The 26,253-nt window shown below is 40.3% G+C and overlaps 1 protein-coding gene and 1 pseudogene across 5 annotated transcripts in view; one reads left to right on the plus strand and one right to left on the minus strand.

The window, feature by feature from the left end:
- LOC126457855 (uncharacterized) overlaps positions 1-26,253 on the plus strand; it is a 311,923-nt gene that overhangs the window by 31,029 nt on the left and 254,641 nt on the right. The window contains exon 1 of one of the 5 annotated variants that reach the window (XM_050094499.1): positions 11,647-11,778. The exons of the other annotated variants lie outside the window; for them this stretch is intronic. Within the exon in view, the coding sequence (XP_049950456.1) occupies positions 11,770-11,778 (9 nt within the window). The 5' untranslated portion in view covers positions 11,647-11,769. Of the gene's footprint in view, positions 1-11,646; positions 11,779-26,253 lie in introns of those variants that run through there. 5 annotated transcript variants of the gene reach the window in all.
- LOC126459561 (5S ribosomal RNA) lies at positions 11,650-11,768 on the minus strand (annotated as a pseudogene).

Genomic DNA, 26,253 nt, shown 5'->3' on the forward strand with positions numbered 1-26,253 from the left:
AGTGTATCTCAGGGTTCCGTCCCAAAGATTGTCCTCGTTGCTATCGCCATTAACTGCATAATGGACCGTCTCCCAGTGGGCATCTCTGGCTCCCTTATGGTTGACAATTTTGCCATCTATTGCAGTTCTCCATGGACCTGTCTTGCTGAGCAGTGTCTTTGTAACCTCCCCCTCACTTATCGACCTTAATGACGGTGAAAAATTAAACCGCGTGTACCTAATGGAAATTTGGGAAAAGCAATCGTCACCGAAGTTAATCTGTCGGTAAAGAGGGAGGAAAGGGTTGCATCTAAATGAAAGGAAAAATGCAAATGAAACTGGTGGAAATTAATTTTGAAAAGGGGTAAAGTTAATAAAGAAAGTAAATGTGCGGTCTTTCACGTTAACAATTAATTGGCGCTAATTAGATATTTGAGATTTGGGGGAAATTACGATCGCCAGTCCTAAGGACAATTACTATAGTAACTGAAAAAGAAAGGTTATTACACATATAATTAGCACTAGAAGCGTGGCAACTGAAGGTTGACACGTGTAGTGTGAAAACTGGAAGTTTGTCAGAAGTAATAAATTTTGCTACACTCTGACTTAATTTAGCAAAATAATTAATAAAACCAGAAAATTGAAAGTTAATTTAATGACTGAAGTTAATAGTGAGCTTTCTTTCTGAAGCACATCGAAATTCAGTAAAATACGGTTAGTCTTGGACTACCTCAACAATCATTTCAAAAGCTACTTGAATCTATGCAATTTAGAAATAAGAGATTTAACTTTGAACTAGAATTAAATGATTCTGAACAATTAAAAATAGTAAAATTTAGTACGTGCCAAGCTGAGCTGCAGTCACAGGTAAGCTAAAATACGGTAACAAAACTCGCACTCTTAATTTGTGCTTGCGTAATGTAAATATTGTAGCCAGCTATGAATACCTTAACTGAACTTTGAAATTAAAGCAGTGAAACCGAATGATGCTGGTGTTTGAATTTCAATGACACTCAGGTTCATTCCGGAAAAGGAAGGGACCCTGCTTGGTAATGCAATTGGGACAATGAGCAACAAAGGTTCATGCTAAGTTGCTGTAATTTTGTAATGCAACCATGTTAAAAGTTTGAAAACCTGAGGTCTGCCATACAGTTCTAAAACTTTACGTGCTTCCAGTCTTCCTTGTTGGTTGATTGAAGGTTTGAAGCCATTGATCGAGGAGGTGGCGACAGTCACTCATTGTCGGCCGTCGCTGTTGGAGAAGCTGGATGTTGGCGCGCCTTCTTCTCGACACGGTCACCAGATGAAATGGGCTCTTGATGTGCACCAGCTAATGCTTCCCGTCCGCGACACCATGTCAGAAACTATCATCGCAAGTCGAGCGCAATTACATGCTGCCAAACCCCGAAAGCGCGGCAACTCGCGGGAGCTTCACACAACACACCTGCTCCACTCACTACTCCAGGCAGACTCCCCTCTGCCCGCACTCCACGCGACCAAGTTAACACTACCAAAGATCCTAAACACTCTGCTTCTCCACACGACCTATCGATGTATTCGTTCGATAGCATAGTTTTCCCTAGGCCAGACCCAGCGTAAAAATACAAATAATATTCCCAAACTATAAAATATATATATATATATATATATATATATATATATATATATATATATATATATATATATATATATATATATGTGTGTGTGTGTGTGTGTGTGTGTGTGTGTGTGTGTGTGTGTGTGTGTGTGTGTGTGTGTGTATATATATATATATGTATATGTGTATATATGTATATGTGTGTGTATATATATATATATATATATATATGTATATGTGTATATATGTATATGTGTGTATATGTATATGTGTGTATATATATTTAAATATGTCAGCTGTGGCTGTATGTGTGGATGGATATGTGCGTGTGTGCGAGTGTATACCTGTCCTTTTTTCCCCCAAAGGTAAGTCTTTCCGCTCCCTGGATTGGAATGACTCCTTACCCTCTCCCTTAAAACCCACTTCCTTTCGTCTTCCCCTCTCCTTCCCTCTTCCCTGATGAGGCAACAGTTTGTTGCGAAAGCTTGAATTTTGTGTGTATGTTTGTGTGTCTATCGACCTGCCAGCGCTTTCGTTCGGTAAGTCACCTCATCTTTGTTTTTATATATAATTTTTCCCACGTGGAATGTTTATATAAACAAAGATGAGATGTGGTCCCTCAATGTCCTATGTGTCCTCAGTAGTACTTCCTGGGGTGCTGATCGAACCACCCTCCTCTGTTTGTACTGGTCCCTTGTGTCCATTCGAAATTAGACTATGGGTGCTTTGTTTATGCGTCTGCATATCCATCCCTCTTATGCCATCTCAACACTATCCACCATCATGGCATCCTTTTGGCCACTGGTGCCTTTTACACTAGCCTGGTTGAATGTCTGTATGCTGAAGCTGCTGAACTACCAATGTCCTACCGCCTTGACTTTCTCCTCAGCAGGTATGCATGCTGTTTGTCTGACATGTGTGGCCACCCATCCTGTGCCTCCTTCTTCGATGATTCCTTTGATCACCAATATAGGGCGCGTCCCTCTTCTCTGTTACTTCCTGGAGTCCACGTTCGGCACTTGCTCCGGTGGCTTAACTTCACACTACCTCTAACACTACATCTAACTTCCCCGATGGGTGTGAACCCTTGACCACTGTGGTTTCTTGAAGTGGCATATGTTAACCTTGGCTTTCCTTCGCTTCCTAAGGACACAACTCCAGCCTCACTCTATCGCCTTCTGTTTCACAACCTTCACATGGAATTTCACAACAATACCTTTGTGAGGACGTCGTTATCAGGAGAAAGAAAACTGGCATTCTATGGATCGGAGCGTGGAATGTCAGATCCCTTAATCGGGCAGGTAGGTTAGAAAATTTAAAAAGGGAAATGGATAGGTTAAAGTTAGATGTAGTGGGAATTAGTGAAGTTTGTGGGAAGGAGGAACAAGACTTTTGGTCAGGTGAATACAGGGTTATACATACAAAATCAAATACGGGCAGGAGTTGGTTTAATAATGAATAAAAAAAATAGGAGTATGGGTAAGCTACTACAGACAGCATAGTGAATGCATTATTGTGGCCAAGATAGACACGAAACCCATGCCTACTACAGTAGTACAAGTTTATATGCCAACTAGCTCTGCAGATGATGAAGAAATTGATGAAATGTATGATGAGATAAAAGAAATTATTCAGGTAGTGAAGGGAGACGAAAATTCGATAGTCATGGGTGACTGGAATTCAAGAGCAGGAAAAGGGAGAGAAGGAAATACAGTAGGTGAATATGGATTGGGGCTACGAAATGAAAGAGGAAGCCGCCTGGTAGAATTTTGCGCAGAGCATAACTTAATCATAGCTAACACTTGGTTTAAGAATCATGAAAGAAGGTTGTATACATGGAAGAACCCTGGAGATACTCTAAGGTTTCAGATAGATTATATAATGGTAAGACAGAGATTTAGGAACCAGGTTTTAAATTATAAGACATTTCCAGGGGCAGATGTGGACTCTGACCACAATCTACTGGTTATGAACTGTAGATTAAAACTGAAGAAACTGCAAAAAGGTGGGAATTTAAGGAGATGGGACCTGGATAATCTGACTAAACCAGAGGTTGTACAGAGTTTCAGGGAGAGCATAAGGAAACAATTGACAAGCATGGGGGAAAGAAATACAGAAGAAGAAGAATGGGTAGCTTTGAGGGATGAAGTAGTGAAGGCAGCAGAGGATCGAGTAGGTAAAAAGGCGAGGGCTAGTGGAAATCCTTGGGTGACACAAGAAATATTGAATTTAATTGATGAAAGGAGAAAATATAAAAATGCAGTAAATGAAGCAGGCAAAAAGGAATACAAACGTCTCAAAAATGAGATCGACAAGAAGTGCAAAATGGCCTAGCAGGGATGGCTAGAGGACAAATGTAAAGATGTAGAGGCTTATTTCACTAGGGGTAAAATAGATACTGCCTATAGGAAAATTAAAGAGACCTTTGGAGAAAAGAGAACCACTTGTATGAATACCAAGAGCTCAGATGGAAACCCAGTTCTAAGGAAAGAAGGGAAAGCAGAAAGATGGAAGGAGTATATAGAGGGTCTATACAAGGGCGATTTACTTGAGGGCAATGTTATAGAAATGGAAGAGGATGTAGATGAAGATGAAATGGGAGATATGATACTGCGTGAAGAGTTTGATAGAGCACTGAAAGACCTAAGTCGAAACAAGGCCCCGGGAGTAGACAACATTCCATTAGAACTACTGACAGCCTTGGGAGAGCCAGTTCTGACAAAACTCTACCGTCTGGTGAGCAAGATGTATGAGACAGGCGAAATACCCTCAGACTTCAAGAAGAATATAATAATTCCAATCCCAAAGAAAGCAGGTGTTGACAGATGTGAAAATTACCGAACTATCAGTTTAATAAGTCACAGCTGCAAAATCCTACGCGAATTCTTTTCAGACGAATAGAAAAACTGGTAGAAGCCGACCTCGGGGAAGATCAGTTTGGATTCCATAGAAATATGGGAACACATGAGGCAATACTGACCCTAAGACTTATCTTAGAAGCTAGATTAAGAAAAGGCAAACCTATGTTTCTAGCATTTGTAGACTTAGAGAAAGCTTTTGACGATGTTGACTGGAATACTCTCTTTCAAATTCTGAAGGTGGTAGGGATAAAATACAGAGCGCAAAAGGCTATTTACAATTTGTACAGAAAGCAGATGGCAGTTATAAGGGTCGAGGGACATGAAAGGGAAGCAGTGGTTGGGAAGGGAGTGAGACAGGGTTGTAGCCTCTCCCCGATGTTGTTCAAACTGTATATTTAGTAAGCAGTAAAGGAAACAAAAGAAAAATTTGGAGTAGGTATTAAAATCCAGGGAGAAGAAATAAAAAGTTTGAGGTTCGCCGATGACATTGTAATTCTGTCGGAGACAGCAAAGGACTTGGAAGAGCAGTTGAACGGAATGGACAGTGTCTTGAAAGGAGGATATAAGATGAACATCAACAAAAGCAAAACGAGGATAATGGAATGTAGTCGGATTAAGTCGGGTGATGCTCAGGGAATTAGATTAGGAAATGAGACACTTAAAGTAGTAAAGGAGTTTTGCTATTTTGGGAGCAAAATAACTGATGATGGTCGAAATAGAGAGGATATAAAATGTAGACTGGCAATGGCAAGGAAAGCGTTTCGGAACAAAAGAAATTTGTTAACATCGAATATAGATTTAAGTGTCAGGAAGTCATTTCTGAAAGTATTTGTACGGAGTGTAGCCATGTATGGAAGGGAAACATGGACGATAAATAATTTGGACAAGAAGAGAATAGAAGCTTTCGAAATGTGGTGCTACAGAAGAATGCTGAAGATTAGATGGGTAGAACACATAACTAATGAGGAGGTACAGAATAGGATTGGGGAGGAGAGGAGTTTGTGGCACAACTTGACTATTAGAAGGGATTGGTTAGTAGGACATGTTCTGAGGCATCAAGGGATCACTAATATAGTATTGGAGGGCAGCGTGGAGGGTAAAAATCATAGAGGGAGACAAAGAGATGAATACACTAAACAGATTCAGAAGGATGTAGGCTGCAGTAGGTACTGGGAGATGAAGAAGCTTGCACAGGATAGAATAGCATGGAGAGCTGCATCAAACCAGTCTCAGGACTGAAGACCACAACACCACCACCACCTTTGTGAGCACTGATGGCTCTGACTGACTGTGGTGTCGGGTGTGCCTTCGCCACTGGTGCCCACGTCTTTCAATACCTGCTTCCGGTGCACTGCTCAGTATTTACAGCCGAGCTCTTCACCCTGTATCAGGCCACTGAGTACATCCAGCAACACAGACTTTTCAGTTGTGTCCTATGCTGAGACACACTCAGCGCCCTTAAAAAGTCTGTGTGCTGTACACCACCCATCCCTTAGTGCAGTGGTTGCAGGAAAACTGTCACTTGCTCACTCTTGGTGGAGCCAGTGTGATGTTTCTGTGGGTTCCTGGTCATGTCAGTCTGCAAGTAAATGAGGCTGCTGATGCTGCTGCCAAGGCTGCAGTCCTCATACCTCAGCCAGCTAGTTCCTATATTCACTCTGATGATCTCTGTGTTGCCGTCTGTCAAGAGATGGTGTCCCTTTGGCATCACCAATGGTCCTCCCTTCACAGGAAATAGCTGTGGATTATTTGGCATCTCCCAGTGGTTTGGATGACCACCTCTCAGCCCTCCCACTGGGAGGAGGTCATTTTAACTAGGTTGCATATTAGGCACTGCCTTTTAAACCATAATCATTTGATAATTGGCACTGCCCCACCATATTGTACACATTGTGCCCAAGTTTTAACTGCCCACCATTTCCTGACAGAATGCCCATTTTTTAACCGTTTACATTCCCGCTTGGTTTTGCCGTCTGAGTTATCAGCCATTTTAACAAATGACACTTGGCTGTCAACCATGTTTTACTTTTTGTCCATCAAAGCAATATGACAAAGACCATTTAATTTTTAGTTTTGGACCTCCATTTCTGTATGGCATCTTTTATAGCCCTTTCTCCACATCCCTGGTTTTAGCTGTCTTCTCTTATGTCAATTGGGATTGACATGTAGTTGTTTTTTTAACTCCTCTCTATATTCGTGTTCTATGTTTTTGACCTGGGTGTGTATAACCCCAGTTGTTTTTGCACTCTAAAACAAAACAAAACAACCAATAAAATATTTCTGTTTGCTGATGACACAAGCTTGGTAGTAAAGGATGTTTTGTGCAATGTAGGCATTGTTTCAAATAGTATAGTTCATGATGCAAGTTCAAAGGTTGTAGAAAATAAATTAATGCTAAATGACAGTAAGACTTGTTTTTATATTTTCTAACACACAATTCAACAAAACCCAAAGTTTTAGTTTCACAGAATGGATGTATGATTAGTGAAAGTGAACAGCTAAAATCAGAGTTCAGATAGAGAACTGTCGTGCAAAGCCCACATTCAGGATCACGTTCAAAGACTTAATGCTGCCATTTGTACTATTCCAAAGGTGCCTAAAGTGAGTGAGTGAAATTTGCACAAAAAGTAGCCTACTTTGCTTATTTTCATTCACTTCTGACATATGGTATTATAGTTTGGGGTAACTCTTCTCATTCGCGATGGTTATTTTTGGCTCAGAAATGGGTAGTTCGGGCAATAAGGGGTGTAAGTTCATGAACCTCTTGTCGATCACTGTTCATAATCTGGCTATTCTGACACTGGCCTCATTTGGATTGCACTTCCTTGAATCTTGTTCAGAAAGGTGTGCAATGTACTGCTGCATCCATTTTCAACAAGCTACCACAAGAATTAAAAAATCTTAGCAGCAATCCATTCACTTTCAAATCAAAGCTGAAGTTTCCTCATGGGTCATTCCTCTGTTCTGTTTAGGAGTTCTTTGAAAAATTAAGTTGATTCCTATGTTTTATTGTTCATTCATTTTATTTTATGTGTTATTACTTTTATGTTGTAATTTCATCTGCTAAAATGTTCCATGGCCTTGGAGATTTGCTCCTCAATTTGGTTCTGTGGAACTAGACTTGTAAAATAAAAAAAAAAATTGGTTTATTGTAGAATCGTGGAACATATTCTGAGCTGAAACTTAATGAGGTATCTTGAACGGAATGACCTCCTCGATGCCAACTAGCACGGTTTTCGAAAACATCGATCATGTGAAATCCGACTCGCACTTTCCTCACATGACATACTGAAAACTTTGCATCAAGTCAATCAGGCAGATGCAGTGTTTCTTGATTTCCGAAAAGCATTTGACTCAGTACTGCACCTACACTTATTGTCAAAAGTATAATATGGGGTATTAAGTGAAATTTGTGACTGGATTGAGGACTTTTTGGTAGGGAGGACACAACATGTTATCTAGATGGAGGTTCATCTTCAGATGTAGAAATAACTTCAGGTGTGCCCCAGGGAAGTATGTTGGGACCCTTGCTATTCATGTCTTATGTTAATGATCTTGCACAGACAATATTAATAGAAAACTCAGGCTTTTTGCAGATCATGCAGTTATATATACTGAAGTACTATATGAGAGAAGCTGCATAAATAGTCAGTCAGATCTTGATAAAATTTCAACTTGGTGCACAGATTGGCAACTTGCCTTAAATGTTCAGAAATGTAAAATTTTGCACTTCACAAAACGAAAAAATGTAGTATCCTATGACTATAATATCAATGAGTCACTGTTGGAACCGGCCAGCTCGTACAAATATGTGGGTGTATCACTTTGTTGGGATATGAAATGGAATTATCACCTAGATTCAGTCATGGGTAAAGCAGGTGGTAGACTTTGGTTTATAGGTAGAATACTGGGGAAGTGTAATCAGTCTACAAAAGAGATTACTTACAAATCACTCATGCGACCCATCCTAGAATATTGCTAAAGTGTCTGGGACCCATACCAAATAGGACCAACAGGGGATATTGAACGCATACGGAGAAGGGCAGCGTGAATGGTCACAGGTTTGTTTAATCCATGGGAGAGTGTCACAGAGATACTGAAGGAACTGAAATGGCAGACTCTTGAAGACAGATGTAAACTGTCTCGAGAAAGTCTATTAACAAAGTTTCAAGAACCAGCTTTAAATGATTACTCCAGGGATATACCACAACCCCCTAAGCATTATCACATAAGGATTATGAGGAGGAGATTAGAATGATTACTGTATGCACAGAGGCATTCAAACAATCATTAATCCATACTCCATATATGAATGGAACAGGAAGAAATCCTAATAACTGGTACAATGGAACATACACTCAGCCGTGCACCCCACGGTGGTTTGCAGATTATAGATGTAGATGTAGGGTACTACTGTCACATGCTGGAACTACACCACCTTATTTTCTCCTGTTCTGTGGTTTGTGTAGCTCTTCAAGAAATGCTCTTCACTGATGAGCATTCTTGAATACTTTTTGGTTATTGTGCATTGTCAGAACCGTGCTGGTCCCAGGAGGGCGTCTTGTGGAATCTGTGCTTCGGTTTGTACAATGTAGTCACTGAATAAATTCCCCTTTGTACATCATTGGAGGCAGTAGTAGTTATGTGCAAATGAACTTAGCAATTACCACTTACAACATTTACCTACCTCCAGGCAGACCACTTAACTTATTTTGAACGGACTACTCTAATCCAACAACATTTCTCCCTTTTTCACCTGCTTGGGGACTTCAGTGCAGACCCCTCCCTTTGGGGGAGTAAAAATTCGTCTGTTAGGGGCTTTCTAATTGACTAGCTTCTCACAACCAAGATCTCTGATTTCTCAATGATGGTTCTCCGGCCAAATTCAGTGTTGCCCATGGCACCTTTTCATTTATTAATGTAACAATCACTTCCCCTAATCGTGTGTCTTCACTACATTAATCACCATGCAATGACCTTTGTAACAGTGACCACTTTCCTGTGGTCCAGTCATTTCCTTGCCACTGCCAGATGGACCGACTGCCTTGTTGGGCTCTTCACAGAGCCAGCTGGCCTTTGCGTGCCTCTGCTGTTACATTCACCACCTGTCTGTTGGATTGTAGCCGGCCGAAGTGGCCGTGCGGTTAAAGGCGCTGCAGTCTGGAACCGCAAGACCGCTACGGTCGCAGGTTCGAATCCTGCCTCTGGCATGGATGTTTGTGATGTCCTTAGGTTAGTTAGGTTTAACTAGTTCTAAGTTTTAGGGGACTAATGACCTCAGAAGTTGAGTCCCATAGTGCTCAGAGCCATTTTGGTGGATTGTATTGATGAGTTTGTGCGAGGTGTCTCAGATGCGATCATCCGCACTGCTGGAACTGCTATTCACCCCTCTCCCTGTACTCGGCTTTCCCTCCAACCCCATCACCCACCTCCCAGTCCACCGTGCCATGATGGATTAAAGACATCGTAATATCGATTCAGGCTCACTAACAAACTCTGCAGTGATTGAAATGGCATCCTTCGCAGACCAGCCTTATCACTTTTAAGCAATTTTGTGCTGAAATTATTTGCTTGTGGTCGGTTCTACAGTACTTGTAGAACATTAGCCTCCTTTGTTGCCTGCCTTCATTTTTCATCACTGTCCGTCACTTTCCCTCTCCAGTTCCTGACCCTCATTCCTTTGAGGTCCTCCTCCATATCTTCAAGCTTCATTTGCTGGGTCTTCCTCTTCGCCTTCTCACTTCGGGCTTTCCCATAAACAGTTTCTTAACTCTTAGAGTTTCTGTCATTCTCTGTACATGACAAACCCATCTTATTCTTGCTCGCTTGATTTTCACTACAGAATTCTTCTGCCCAAAAAGTGTCTAGTTCTGTGTTTTATTCTGATTCTCCAGCTTCCTTCGCCTCTCACTGTCCCAAATATCTTTCTCAAAATCTTCCTTTCCCATCTCAATAACCACTCTTCCTTGTTTGTAGTCACCACCCAGCCTTCTGATTCATACTTTACTACAAGACTTAATTCAGTCAAATATATTTGTGTTTTCATATTTCTACTAAAATTTCAGGGCTTGAATATATTCTGCAAGGAATAATAGCATTGATTTCCACTTGGTATAATTTGTTGAATTTTTGCTGCTGTCCTGTTACCTTTTTCTGTTGTTAAATGTAGATATTCAAACTTTTCCAATATTTGGTACTCTTTCACATGTATTTTTATTGAGGTGTCTCCTCTATCCTCACCAGTATCTCCGATCATCATATACTTTGTTTTACCTGTATTCACCTCCAGTCCTAAATTTCACACTGCTCCTTCCAGTGCAACATAATTATCCTTCAAACTTCTGATATTCCTTGCAATTAATGGTACATCAAGAGCATATGCCACCACGTGGACCAGCTGGTTAAATATTGTTCTCCCTGAGTTTGTTGGCAATTGGTGAATTACATTCTCTAGTGCTAAGTTAGAGTAGCAAAGAGATCACAACTTACAGCTGCAGCCCTCTCCCCATGTAGCACTTTTCTAACAACTCTTACTCTATCCTGACTTTTCAAGCTTGTAGACATAATATTTTATTAATCCCGGTCGTATACGTGAGCATATTGTTGGATGAGTACATTTAACTCTTCACTTTGTGCCTCAGATAAACAGGTAGATTAATTGACTTCTGCCTATATTGCTAATACGTCTATGTTCTCCCTGTTTAAGTGTTCGTATTTTTGTGCCTCAAGTAATAATATCTCAGGATATAACAACTCTATTTTTACACTACCATCTCCTCTGCAGTTGTGTGTTGTTCTCACCCTCACCAAACCTACCGATATCTCTTACTCATCCACTGTGAAGTAACACTTACCATTACCTACATCAATTTGTACTTTGAATAATCTGAAAGCATCCACACCCATTAAACAACTGACAGTCAATTTTTCTACTACCAAACAGGTACATTCTATGGTGCCGTCTTTGAATGTTATGAGTATACAACAAAAAAACCTCCATTTGAACGGGCCTCAAAGGGGCAACGGTGCTGACTGGCTGCCATGTCATTCTCAGCCCTTAGGCATCACTGGATGTGGATGCGGACGCGGACGTGGAGGGGCGTGTGGTCAGTACACCGTTCTCCCGCCCATTGTCAGTTATTGAGCCCGGTTCCTACTTCTCAGTTGAAGTAGCTCCTCAGTTGGCCCCACAAGAGCTGAGTGCACCCTGCGTGCCAACAGCACTCGATGGACCCAGACGGTGACCCATCCTAGTGCTAACCAAGTCCGGCAGCACTTAACTTCAGTGATCTGAAGGGAACTGTTGTTACTACTGCGGCAAGGCCATTGGCGATGTTATGGGTATGTATGCCTGTAATCTTATCCCCTTTGATCTGTTCCCAAGTGCAGTTGGAATATGGCAATTTTGTACTGGTAAAGTTGGTATGTCTATATCCTTTCTAATTTCATTGAACAGACTTTGTGAAATAATGTTAATTGACATCTGTATATCTAGTACAGTGGGTACTGTGACATTGCCTGTTTTAGCCGTTATCATGGTCTGTATAATTTCTTCTGCTTTTTTAATATCTCTTTCTTCTCTGACTCATAATTCCTCCTTAATAGCACTATCCATGTCAAAGTGTACAAGACAGTTTGTAAATAAGTGGTGCCCCTTCTTCTCTCCTCAATCTGTGGCTGGGGGCTTATCGCGACCCCCTCATGTTTTCCTGTAGAGGTAATGGAGTAATTTCATCACTCGTGTTGCCTCTACTATGTGCACAGTATGATCATTGTTTCTTCAGTTTGCATCCTGTCGGGATTGGGAATCAATTTCTTTTTGTCCTTGTTCTCGCTCCTGTATGTATCCTCTGCTTCCTCATCTGTAATCATTGTTATTTATGTTAGGGCACCTCCTGCTGTTGGTACATCCTGGCCAAGGCAGTGGATCTTGAAATCTGGTATCTGAACCCATTTCTTCCATAGATGCTGGGTCTTAGTAACATGGATCGTGTTCTCCCCTATCCCTTTTTTGGTACTTGTAGTTTCCTCTGTTACCGTTTTTCTTATTTTTGTTCCTTTACTGAGGCAAATAAGTATGCCAACTATGCTCATTGTTTCCACTGTTGTTGTTGTTATTACGTGATGCATCAGGCTGTATATTTCTGTTCTCAGCTGCAGGTTGCCCCTCTTCATAAATGAAACTGATTGAGTCACGAATAGAGAGGAAATGTTAGAGAATGTTCTTTGGTATTGTTATCAATTTTTCCTTGACATGTGCCTGCAACTGGCTCTTCACTATCTATAAGACATCAACATGTGAGATTAGATTTGTCCAGTAATGCGTGTTATTAAAATATTTTTCAAAATATCTACGCCATCCTTCCTGTTTGCTTCTAAAGGGCTCAATTGACCAGAATTTGTCAAGAAACGCTTACTCAAATTGTTTGTATGTGTGCCAACACTCAGCCATGTCGGCAGCCCAGAGCAAAGTGTTACTTTGGGTATCGCCTACAAAGAATCAGATCTTTTGTGCTTCCATCCAGTTATGTGGCAGCGCATTCTGGACTGCCCGTATGGATACTTCCTCCCCTCAGTTGAATACACTGGAAGTTGCCTATGCCTAATTAGGCCTTCATCTGCTAAAGTAGATGACAAATGAGGTGCTGTGCTCACAGGCAGTGGCACTGTCTCCATCTTCGTGTGCATGCGATTGTACACAACATATGATGGTGTTGTCATTACTATTGGTTGTTTCAAATTTAGTCCCATTCTTCACTGCCAGATGTTGTCACAGAATAATGCATTCATGCTCCCAGACATATCTATTTTGCTTTGATTGTGGTTGCAGTCGGTTCCTTTGAGGTACCACTGCTATTCACGAGCTCTGTGCATATTCACTCTTTTGCTGCTATCCTTGTGCATGTGTTCTTGGTATTTTTTCTCAAATTTGTGACCTAGTTTCAAGGGTTCACCCTCTCTGGATATTTTTTGTACTTCATCCAGTAAGTTCTGACTGATCGCAATTCTGTTATGTTGCCTTTCACAAGCTTCACAGTTCCTGTAATTTTGGCTTTTGATTTTTAATTATGGATGAGAACTTGTGGTCTAGCTTATTTAAGCCAGTGGACAAGTCTGTGCATAAATCTTTTGCCAGATCTCTGCGCAGGTCAAGCGTAACTTTGTGCTCAAATTGTCAAACTTCTCTGTTAAGTCGTCATATAAATCTGTGCAAAAATTGCAAATGTTCATATTTAGGTCACAAATAGCTTTTAATATTACTTGTTTTTCGGACATTGATGACGGGCTAACACCTTGTGTATCTTTCAGATTTGCTCATGATGAGGCTCTGTTCATGTGACATCAACAGATTCTTTGGAACCCACGCTAGCATGTCTTCAGCTCTTTATTTTGGGAAAAAATGCTCCCTAGGGTCATTTGCGAGTTGATTTCATCTACTGTGAATAGTGTTACGTCGCCAATCAGCACATTTTCCTTCCCTTCATGAGTTGAGTTTAAATAATTTTCATGATTATTCCACTGGCATTTGTCATTTGACTGTGCGCAGTAACATTTTCTACATCTAAATTCCCTCCACTATTCTGAACAACTACTTTGTTGACTGGTTCCATATTGGCAAATTAAAAACATTCTGTTGAAAATTAAAATAGTGATCTTCATTAAAATATATTATGAAAGTCTTAAAAACTTTATATGCATTTTACACTGGGTCCAAATGGTGACTAATTGTTGCCTATCTTGTGATCTATGTAATATTGAAGCAATTTTTTAGAGCAATAATACTGCTACTGATGATACCCACAGTTACACAATTTTTAGAACAGGATAGGATGTGAGTTTAGTATTGATATACTCTACCAAGTGTAATCATGCCAATGTGATAATTGAATGGTCCTTGCATTTGTTGCAAAATAGTTGTCTGCATATTCTTCACAGTTTACCTCCAGTAGATTATTAGGATAATTTTCCTCTGTAGCCATTTTTGCCATCTTACTTTTGGTACTTGGCTCATTCATCCACAGTAGTTGCAAAACTGAAACACTGAAATAAAGTACAATCAGCACATTTTTAAAAGTATGCAATATAACAGTTTTATCTACTCACATGTTCATTCAGCAGTCTTCAGTCACTGGTGGCCAGTGGTGGTGACATGATTTAGTTTTTTAATTTTTTACTGATTGTATAAATAATAAGTCATTGAAGATATGAGGGAGGTCGGCAGACCAAACAGCTGCTGTTGTTATGTTCACCTGTAACACTACCAATTCTCATTAATGTATTGTGAAGTGACGTCCTTAAGGTTATCACTTTAACTCATTTCTTCTTGATTGCAGCAGCTCTGGATTCTACTTGTGCAGCCTTAATCTAAGTAGATAAATAATTTCTTCTGACCATGTTGTGTCAATAAGTCCACATCGTAGTGATATAATATTTTTGTAGAGGGACTCGTAATGGACATAGGTTTTTCAACTTACCAAATAAAACCCCTCTCCAAACCTGTAATAAACATAGCACTGAGATACAAGTTTACACTTTTTTGCTTCACACAAAAGACGGAGCATCTCCATAAAACATCCTACCATGGAGGCATCTGAAACAGAGAAGTGATTAATAAAAGGAAACTGTTAACAAATGAACATTAAAAAAGTAGAAATTACTAATATAACATTGATTATGTATCACATGTAGTATAATGTTCATTGGAAGGCAACAGGAAACCACCACTGGAATTACTTCCCTAGACGTTCATGGGATGGACCTCTTTGTACAATATTCCAGAGGTAAAGCTTCCCCTCAATCAGATCTGAGGGAGGGGAATACAATGAGGACTCTAAGAGATTAGGGCAAATGGAAAATGAAGGAAGGAGAAGAAAGAAGACTTATTGAGGATTTGGACTTGAAATGTTTTAACCCTTCTCCATGAAGGGAAATTAGAAAACACCAAACATGAAATGACAAGAAACAAATTGGATGTACTCGGGATGTGCGAGGTGAGATTGGGTGGTTGTGGAGAACTAGAAAGTGATGACTTCCGATTGTACTATTCAGGTGAGATAAATATGGGATGCATGGGGTTGGAATTTTGATAGGTAGAAGACTGTAGGACAAGGTTATTGAGGTTGAATATGTTAGTGGAAGAATAATGATGATGAGACTGAAAGGGAAAAAGAGAGACTTAGTTATCATCCAGGTCAAGTAATCATTAATATGAAGAGGTAGAAGAATGTTATGAGACGATAGAAAACATAGGGGTGATTGGAATGTGGTAGTTGGCGAAGAATCAGAAGGAAAAAGCTCTGGGAAAATTTGGACTGGGAGAAAGAAATGAGAGAGGGCAAAGATTGTTGGCATACTGCAATGAAACTTTAATGGTAGTTGGAAATACTCTATATGATAACCACAAAAGAAGGCGGTATACTTGGATATCTCGATTTGACAACAAAAGATATCAAATTGATTACACAATGATACAACAAAAATACTGAAATTGCCTAGAGAGCGTCAAAAGCTATCCAGGGGCAGATATTTATTCAGATCATATATTAGTAATAGCTGAGGTTCTAGTTAAATTGAAAAGAACCTGGAAGGGACAGAAGAGAGAGCACATTAACTTTGAGAAACTGAAAGACAAAGGCAGTTGTGAAAAACTAGAGAATGCATATTGTGATATCATGATGAAAGGACAGGAAACGGAATGCACAGAAGGAAGATGGGTTCGTTTTAAAAATGGGATCAGAAAGGCAGCTAAGGAAATACTTGGAGTCAAGGAGAGAAAAAAAGTGAAGAAAGAATGAGTAACACCAGATATGATAACCAAGATGGATGATTGCAGGAAATGGAAAACTGTAAACACAGAAGAAGGGAAGTGCAACTAAAGGTGTTAAATAGTGAATTAAGAATGGATACAGAAAAAACAAAGGAGAAACGGCTGACAGAAAAGTGTGACAAGGTAGAGAAATAAGGAAAATATGATTTGATGTACAAAGAGGCAATGGATTTGACATTCAGGGAAAAGAGAAACAACAATGAACTAAAGGAAGTAGAGGCAGCAGATGGTAAAATGGTGAGTGAACCCCAAGAAATAATGTGAATATGGGAAGAATATATAGAATGGCTGTAAGCTGCAGACAGCCGACCAAGCTAAGAAGACCTTGGGATAGAAGAAGAAGATAAAGTTGCAGATGATGACAAAGGAAATGCAGTACTAACTAGTGAGATGGAAGAATCTATGAAGGAGATGAAAAATGGAAAGGCAATGGGAATTGATGAGGTTTCTGCAGAACTGTTAAAGTCATTGGAGAAAGAAGGGAAAAGGGAGTTGATTGAATTGTATAATCAAATATACATGGCAGGAAAATGGCCAAAGGACTTTACAGAAAGTATCTTAATACCTATAGAAAAGAAAAAGAAGAGCAAAAAGTGTGAGGAACATAGAACAGTGAGCCTGATATCTCATGCAGCCAAAGTCTTGCTGAGGATGCTCAACAGAAGGCTATATGGAAAGCTGAATTACGTAATAGGAGATGAACAATTTGGTTTCAGGCGAGGAGTGGGAACTACAGGTGCCATTGGGCTTCTGAGAGTGATAGGGGAGAGGTGCATGGAGAAGAAAAGGAAGTGTCAGATGGGACAAACTGATGGAAATCCTAAGGAAACATGGAGTTGACTGGAGGGATAGACGGCCAATTATAAAGCATGAGTAAGAATAGGAGGTGTGCTGAGTGAAGAAACTGAACTGGGAAGAGGTGTAAGACAAGATTGTTGTTTATCACAAACACTGTTCAATATAGGCTATATCTGGAGGAAATTATTAGTGTAAGTTTTGATGGAAGGAGAGGAGCTTGTATAGGGGGTTGGAGAGTGGAGTGTATAAGATTTGCAGACAACATAGTTGTGATGGCCAAGAGTGCAACAGAGATGGAACAAATGTTATATGATCTAAACACAAAATTAGAAGAATATGGAATGAAGATTAACAAGAAGAAAACGAAAAGCATGGTAATTGGAGGAAAGGGGAGAAAATGCCCTATGAAAATAGGGGGTGTGGAAATATAGCATTTGAGTAACTTCAATTACTTGGGAAGTGTAATAATGAATGATATGTATTGCTCAACAGAAATTAGGAAAAGAATTGCAATGGCAAAAGGAGGATTCAAGAGGAAACAGAAATTACTTTGTGGACCACTAAACAAAGATTTGAGGGAAATACTTGCCAAAAGTTGCATCTGGAACATTGCACTATATGGTGTGGAGACCTGGATATTGAGGAAGGAACATGAAAGAAGATTGTAGGCACTAGAGATGTGGATGTGGAGAAGAATGGAAAAAGTGAAATGGGAAGACCGAGTAAGGAATGAAGAAGTAGTAAGAATAGTTGGAGAAGAAAGAATCATGCTGAAAGTCATCAGAAAGAGAAAACGGAACTTGACTGGACGTTGCTTGAGGAGGGACTGTTTATTGAAGGAATGCTGGACAATATCAAAGGAGGGTAATATTCAGACATGAAAATACTCGCTATGGACAGCCACAAGTGGAAGAGGCTTAACCCATGACAAGACCTGCCATAAGGCAGAATACCATACTACTACCACCACCACCACCACCACCACCACCAAGTACTACTAGTACTACTACTATAATGTTGTTAGGTTTGTCTTCTAAAGCATGAAAAAGAGAGAGACAAACAATTAAAAAATGTTGTAAGGTTTGTCTTCTAAACCATGAAAAAGAGAGTGAAACAAGTAAAAAAACTACAGTCTTCCAGGTATTCCAGTTCACGTAAGCTATATATAGCACAAATATTGGGAACGCTTGTGCTGAATGTCATTGGTGGCTGCCAATTGGAGACAAGTGTTTGTAGAGCTAATGCCAAGTTAACCAGTAAATGAGGAAATGCTAGTGAATTGGGTTTTATATATCTAGCAATTTTTGTGGTGGTGTGTGAAATGTTGTGTTGCTGACAGACAGTGATGGATTATTCACATTTTATGGATGGCCCTTTTTAAATTTTCTACTTCTGCTGCATTTTTTGTGTTTCTATCATCAAAGTATATAAGCAGTTTGACATTTTTTATGTTAATAACTAAGAGGTATGTCTAAATTGCAGATATTTTTGTTTTGTGGCATTCTGATTGGAATAAATCGTATGCAATAGTGAATTTTGGTTGTGGTGAGAGGTGAATTACATGCATTGTGTAGATGACACTTTTTTAGTTTTTTCTGTTACAGCATATTGGTGGTTTTATTATATATAGCCTAGCAATGTCTAGATTAGGTGGGAATGTGAAGTTCGATTGTGACTTGGCAAAGCCAACAAATGTGAAAGGAGCAAAATTGGTTGTGATGAGACAGACCCATAGCATAGCCCAAGATCTATGTTAGATTGGAAGCCAATGAATGTGAAAGCTGGAAAACTGGTTACATTTTTGTTGCACTGACATGTAGTGTAGTGCAGGAGCTATGCAGGAGTGATTTCTCTCAACTTGTAACAGCATTGGTTGTGATAAATAGATACTAATGTAAGTTTAATTAATAGTTTTTTCAGTGTTGCACAGATTCTTCTGATTGTACCTCATCAGAAGGGAGTGGGTTTACATAGTGGGTGTTATTTTGCACTAACTTAAATAAATACTTACTGAAGCATATTTGTTTTTAGAGATATTACCTTTTAATTTTCTGACCTGGATTTGTATGTCTCTGATCACTTTATAAGACAACCATAGATACTAATGCTGCATTTGCTATTCTTGTAAGTAACCGATGAGGAATATTGTAACAGATGATCAGCCTATTTTAGGTGGATAATATGCTTTGACTCCATTGTGTTTTCAGCTATGGCCTCTGAGCAAATCTGCTACAGAGACCTTGTTCTCATGTAACACATAGGCAGTGTTGTTAACTTATGTATGTGGCACAGATTTATAGACAGTTGTAAGTTGTAGAAAGTATCTGAAGTGTGGTAGGGATATGAGCCTTATTTCTTGTACCAAAGGTACAGATGGGGTGCACTGGAGCTGCAGAAAGACTGATCAAAGAATTAGTTGCAGCACTAGAAAAAATTTGTCATTTGAGGGAAGAAAGTTAACAATCACAAAAATTCTACAAATAACTTGTCTCTGGGTAAAAATGTGCAGAAACTTTTTTATTACTGATGAATTACAGTTATCCGAGAAAACAGCAGTGGATTGGCCAAGCTTCTGCAGAGACCTATGTATTGAAATGTGCTTCAATGAAATTGAGAAACTTGGTGCCAACAGAGTCATTGTCAAAATCGACAAAGTTATGTCCAGAAGAAGAAAAATGGCAAAAGGAATGAAGAACAGGAAGATGGGTTTATGGAGGAATTCAAAGAGGAACCCAGAAGTATTTCTTCAGAGTTGTTCCCAGACATAAGAAGAAGGTGTTGCTCAGTATCATCAGGGAATACATCCTTCAAGGAATGACTGTCATTTCCAACTGTTTTAGGTTGTACAAATGCTTGAATGATGAAGGGTTTGGGCATTTTGCAGTTAACCATAAAGTGACATTTAAGGATCCTGAAACAGGTGCTTACACTAACAGCACCGAAGGCATCTGGTTAGCAGTAAGGAAAGTTCTTCATGGCAAAAAAAAAAAACTTCTTACTTGTTCGAATATGTGTGGTGCAGAAGGTACTCTCAAAAGTAGGATTTACTTACGCATTTCATGAATAGTGTACAAGACCCAGTGTGATGTGTCAGTTTCAATAAAATCATGGTGTTACTATTTTTATGTTTTCTGGAATTTCTTCATTGTTTCCATTTTATTATTTTCTTGGAGATGTGGTCTGTCTAGGAAACTAAATAAAAGGCCGTTTATTGTTGTGATACATGTTCCACATTCTTTTATTTACGGAGTGTCGTTAGTGGCTTGTAATACATGGCACTTATTAAATACAAAGAAGTGAATCCTGTGTAGCTTAAAAATAAAATCTTGTTTTGTTGCATAGACATGTCACATCCAAGAATATGATATCACTTGTGTTAAACTGTTTAACTACGCATTTTTGTGTATCCATGTTTCTCTTTGAAACTTTAGTTCCATTGCATGGACTATATGTATTATGGTAAAGGATGTTATGAAAAAAAGCAATATTTGTTTTGAAACCAAAATGTCATTCTTGTTGGCTACAAAGATCAGTTATTCTATCGTCTTACATTCCTGTCACTGCTTGGAGCAGGTGAAAAAAGAAAAAAAAAAAAAAAAAAAGCTTTAAGGTAAGAGCACTGACAACCCTTTGTGAAGTTTTATTCTTGCTGTCTGGTCAAATGCAGTAAGAAGGCATGCTGGGAGCACTGCCTGTCACTCCTGGAGACATGCCTTTCACCTGAGGTGTGGGCTGAGCTCTGTGGTCTTATGGGCCGCCAACGATCAACAGCTGTTCCAGGTCTTGACCTACAGGGGGAGCTTTGTACAGATTCATTGGTTCTTGCAGAACAACTTGAGACCCACTTTGCAACTGTATTGGCATCCTGCTCCTGTCCAGCTACCTTTCTGCTGCAGAAACAACTTGATGACATCCTTTATGTTTCACTCCCCATCAAGCTGAATCATATAATGAACCTTTCACTGACTGGGAACCCCTTGAGGCTCTTGCTTTGTCCCTTGACACAGCCCTCGTTCAGTTTAGTCAGGTGATCCAACATCTGAAAGTTCCCCCAAGGCAGCATCTCCTCAGGGTCTTCAGCTGTAATTGGCTCAAAGGTGTCTTCCCCTCACAGTTGCGAGATAGCCTGGTAGTCTCACTCCTTAAGCCAGGCAACCTGTTGTCTATCAACAGTTAGCAGCTGATTAACTTGACCAGTGTTCTCCATGTACTGCTTGAAAGAATGGTTGCTTGCAGATTTTGCTGGGTTCTCGAATCTCAGGGCTTTTCGTCTCTCCCCGTCAGCGTGATTTCTGGAAGGGACGATCCATAACTGATCGTCTGCTTAGTTGGTAAGCAGCAGTCCAGTAGGCTCTTGCTAAATGCCAGGATCATATTGCAGTCTTTTTTGACTTGCATAAGGCATATGACACTACTTATCCTCTGTGACTCTGGCTTCAGAGGCCTCCAAACTATTATTATTCATCAGTTTTCATCACACCATTTGTTATGGGTTAGTTGACACTTCACTCAGCTCCCCATGAGCCAAAGAGCCTGGAGTTCCACAGGGATCTGTGTTGAGTGTCATTCTCTTCCTCATAGCCATCAATGAGCTTCTGACCTCGATTGAGATGCTCGTCACCCCTATTTGTATGTCAGTGGATTTTGCATTTGGTGCAGCTCCCATTCAGTAGCTTCTGCTAAATGCCAGCTCTAAGGTGCCATCCAGCAGGCCTGTGTGTGGGCTCTTTCCAACTTTCTCCAATTCTCTCCCACAATAATGCAGGTAATGAATTTCTGCCATCATACCACAGTCCATTCTGATCTAGAACTCAACTTAGTTTCCCAACACATGGATGTTCTAGCACAGTCCCATTTCTTGCGCCACCTCTTTGATAAAATGCTGACTTGGCTGTCCCATATTTGTCATCTGATGACTAGCTGTATGCAGAAGCTTAATGCTCTCTGCTTCCTTGTCCACACAGCTTGGTGTGCAGGTCATGCTACTCTCACCCGTATTTACCATGCCCCAGTTTCATCAAGACTGGACTATGGTTGCCAGAGTTATGGCTCAGTGGTTCCTTCAGTTTTGAAACTGTCAGACCTAGTCTTCCATCATGGCAGCATCTGGCCACTGCTGCCTTTCAGACTAGTCTCAGAGACAATCTACTTACCAAAGTGGGGACTTTCCCTCTTCAGTTTTGATGGTACCAGCTCTTGGTCTTCTGTGCTATTGTCATTCGAGAATTCCCTGATCATTAATTTAGAGAGATCCACTTCAGTTGTACTAATATTTACTCAAAACATGATCAGTTTCGAGATTTTCAAATCCCATCTTGAAGTGTATGAAATTGTAGTATTTGGTAATATACACACATCAAAAAAAGTTTTGCATCACCCCGATTCCCAGAACTCCTGAAGATAGACATTGACTGTGGATATTGTATGACAGACACAGTCACTTTGACTGTTCAGAGATGTAACTAAACCCGCCCAAAGATGTAAACAACCATGCATGAGCAGTGGCTAATAGACGGAGGGGGTCCGACAGCTGATCAGTTCCAGTCATTCCACCAGGAAGGAGGTACACGGTATCTGTAGTTCAACCATGGCTAGGCAATCAGTACTGTGGTTTGATCATGTTCGCATTGTTACTTTGTGCCAGGAAGGGCTCTCAACTCATGTCCAGGTGTCTCGGAATGAACCAAAGCAATGTTGTTTGGAGAGGGAGGAGGTATAGAGAGACAGGAACTGTTGATGACGTGCCTCGCTCAGGCTGTCCAAGGGCTACTACTGCAGTGGATGACCACTACCTACAGATTATGGCTTGGAGGAACCCTGACAGCAACACCACCATGTTGAATAATGCTTTTTGTGCAGCCTCAGGATGTCGTGTTAAGACTCAAACTGTGCCCAATAGTATGCATGATGTGTGACTTCACTCCAGATGTACATGGTGAGGTCTTTTTTCGCAACAATGACACTATGAAGTGTGGTACAGATGGGCCCAACAATATACCAAATGGACTGCTCATGTTCTCTTCACCGATGAGTGTTGCCTATGCCTTCAACCAGACAATCGTCGGAGACGTGTTTACAGCTGTACAATACATGAATGCCATCCTCTGACCGATAGTGCAACCATATTGGCAGTATAATGTCGAGGCATTCGTCTTCGTGGACGACAATTCACGCTCCCATTGTGCACGTCTTGTGAATAACTTCCTTCAGGATAACGACATCAGTTGACTAGTGGCCAGCATGTTCTCCAGACAGGAACCGTATTGAACATGCCTGGGATAGATTGAAAAGGGCTGTTTATGGACGACGTGACCCACCAACCGTTCTGAGATATCTACGCTGAAATGCCATTGAGAAGTGGGACAGTCTTCACCAAAGTGCCTTGATGAACTTGTGGATAGTATGCCATGATGAATACAGGTATGCATTAATGCAAGTGGACCTGCTACTTGGTATTAGAGGTACCAGTGTGTACAGCAATGTGGACCACCATCTCTGAAGGTCTCGCTGTGTAGTGGTACAACATGCAATCTGTGGTTTTCATGAGTAATCCCTTTGCATACAAGGGATGTCGTCATGCTGATATCTGCCCTCGGCTGGAATATGCCTTGCATCCTTCTGCCAAGATATCTATCTCCTCTGCATGGATTGTCCTCCCTGTGGTTTCTCATGCACCTCCCCTCGGATGGTGCCCAGGCCATGGATTAGATCCAATCTCTTTTTGGTTCTGAAGTCTGTCAACCCCATGACCTTACACCATCTGTTTGTCCAGTTCTTCAAGAGGTTCAAAGTGCTATCATCTTTTATATGAACGACTCTAAAACTGTGGATTGGATGGGATACACGTTTACATCTCCTGCTGGTAAGGAACGATATTTGCTGCTGAGAACAGATGCTGTGTTTATGCCAGAACTGACAGCTGTTAGCATGGCCTTCATTTCATCAAACAAGCTTTCCTTCACCATGTTTTAATATATACTGACTCAATGTCTAGTCTCCAGACTATTGACTGATGCTCTTGTTGCCACCCTTTGGTCTCAGTTATTCATGACCTTCTTGCTGACCTTAGTGATGCTGCCTCCTCAGTTGTCTCTCTCTGGCTGCCAAGTTAGGCTAGGTGCAAATTGAGACGCGTATAGCACGTGTGGTGCGATGCAGCGCAGTGCGTGTTTTTGTAACTTCACAGGTTAAAATGGGACCGCGCAATTGGGACGTGACGCGACTGGGACGCGACACATGCATGCGTTGGGTTGTGTGGCATTGTGGCTGTGGCACAGTTTCTCGCGCCACACAAGTGCAGCGGGAGGTGCGAGTTGGGGAGGGGGAAGGCAGTCATGCCACATGCTCACTTCGGCATGGCGCATATGGGCAGTGGAAGTATTGCCCGTCCCACAAATACAGCCTTATGGTATACTGAATTTTATTATCGCTGAGTAATGTTTCGTTTTTTGTCGTTTAAGCACTCCATCTATTTTTGTTAGTACATAATAGTGTTGAGTTACAAATATCTGTACAGTCCTTTTGTTTCGTTTTGCTTTTTGTCAAGAACAATGCACAGTCCAGTAACTGGTGAGCCATTAGCCACTGGGATTATATCTTCTGCCTCAACAATGTTTTCAGATCGTAAGAAGGGACAGGCGATTCATCAAGAGGGTAGTGAATAAGGAAGTAAGGAAAATTATAAAATCACGAGATTTAGAAGCAAGGCAGGAAAGTAAAACAAGGTAATCTAATTGTTTCCTGCTATGTTGATGTATCTCTACGATCTGTTGCAAAAAATCGAAAAGGCATATTTTCCCTTTGTGCTTCTGGTAAAAAGTGTCCAAGATATGAAGTACATAAGTTTCACTACCGTTACTTGGATATGGATGTGATATGAGACATTGTACTATGTACATGTGGACATCTCATTTCCACTGTAAGCTAGAAACAGTCACAGATAACAATGTTTTAATTGGCTCACCATGGTGAGAACAAGCATTTCAATTGTTACATGCACATTATCAGCATTAATAAACTAATTATACAACAGGCTACACAAATGAAAAAAAAAGGTCGGTATTATTACAACGCCAAACATGAAATGACAAGAAACAAATTGGATGTACTCGGAATGTGTGAGGTGAGACGGGATGGTTGTGGAGAACTAGAAAGTGACAGATTCTGATTGTACTATTCAGGTGAAGATAAAAATGGAATGTATGGGGTTGGAATTTTGATAGGTAAAAGACTGAAGGACAAGGTTATCAAGGTTGAATATGCTAGTGGAAGAATAATGATGATGAGACTGAAAGGGAAAAATAGAGACTTAGTTATCATCCAGGTCAAGTAATCATACAGATGAAGAGGTAGAAGAATGTTCTGAGACGATAGAAATCTTAGCAGAGAGAGAGAGAGAGAGAGAGAGAGAGAGAGAGAGAGAGAGAGAGAGAAGAAATGCATGTACTGTTATAAATGGGTGATTGGAATGTGGTAGATGGTGAAGAACCAGAAGGAAAAGCTCTGGGAAAATTTGGACTTGGAGAAAGAAATGAGAGAGGGCAAAGATTGTTGGAATACTGCAATGAAAATTTCATGGTAGTTGAAAGTACTCTATTTGATAACCACAAAAGACGACAGTATACTTGTATATCTTGATTTGACAACAAAAGATATCAAATTGATTACATAATGATACAACAAAAATACTGAAATTGCCTAGAGAGCGTCAAAAGCTATCCAGGGGCAGATATTTATTCAGATCATATATTAGTAATAGCTGAGGTTTTAGTTAAATTGAAAAGAACCTGGAAGGGACAGAAGAGAGAGCACATTAACTTTGAGAAACTGAAAGACAAAGGCAGTTGTGAAAAACTAGAGAATGCATATTGTGATATCATGATGAAAGGACAGGAAACGGAATGCACAGAAGGAAGATGGGTTCGTTTTAAAAATGGTATCAGAAAGGCAGCTAAGGAAATACTTGGAGTCAAGGAGAGAAAAAAAGTGAAGAAAGAATGAGTAACACCAGATATGATAACCAAGATGGATGATTGCAGGAAATGGAAAACTGTAAACACAGAAGAAGGGAAGTGCAACTAAAGGTGTTAAATAGTGAATTAAGAATGGATACAGAAAAAACAAAGGAGAAACGGCTGACAGAAAAGTGTGACAAGGTAGAGAAATAAGGAAAATATGATTTGATGTACAAA

This window comes from Schistocerca serialis, chromosome 2 (genome assembly GCF_023864345.2).
Source record: "Schistocerca serialis cubense isolate TAMUIC-IGC-003099 chromosome 2, iqSchSeri2.2, whole genome shotgun sequence".
Taxonomy (NCBI): domain Eukaryota; kingdom Metazoa; phylum Arthropoda; class Insecta; order Orthoptera; family Acrididae; genus Schistocerca; species Schistocerca serialis.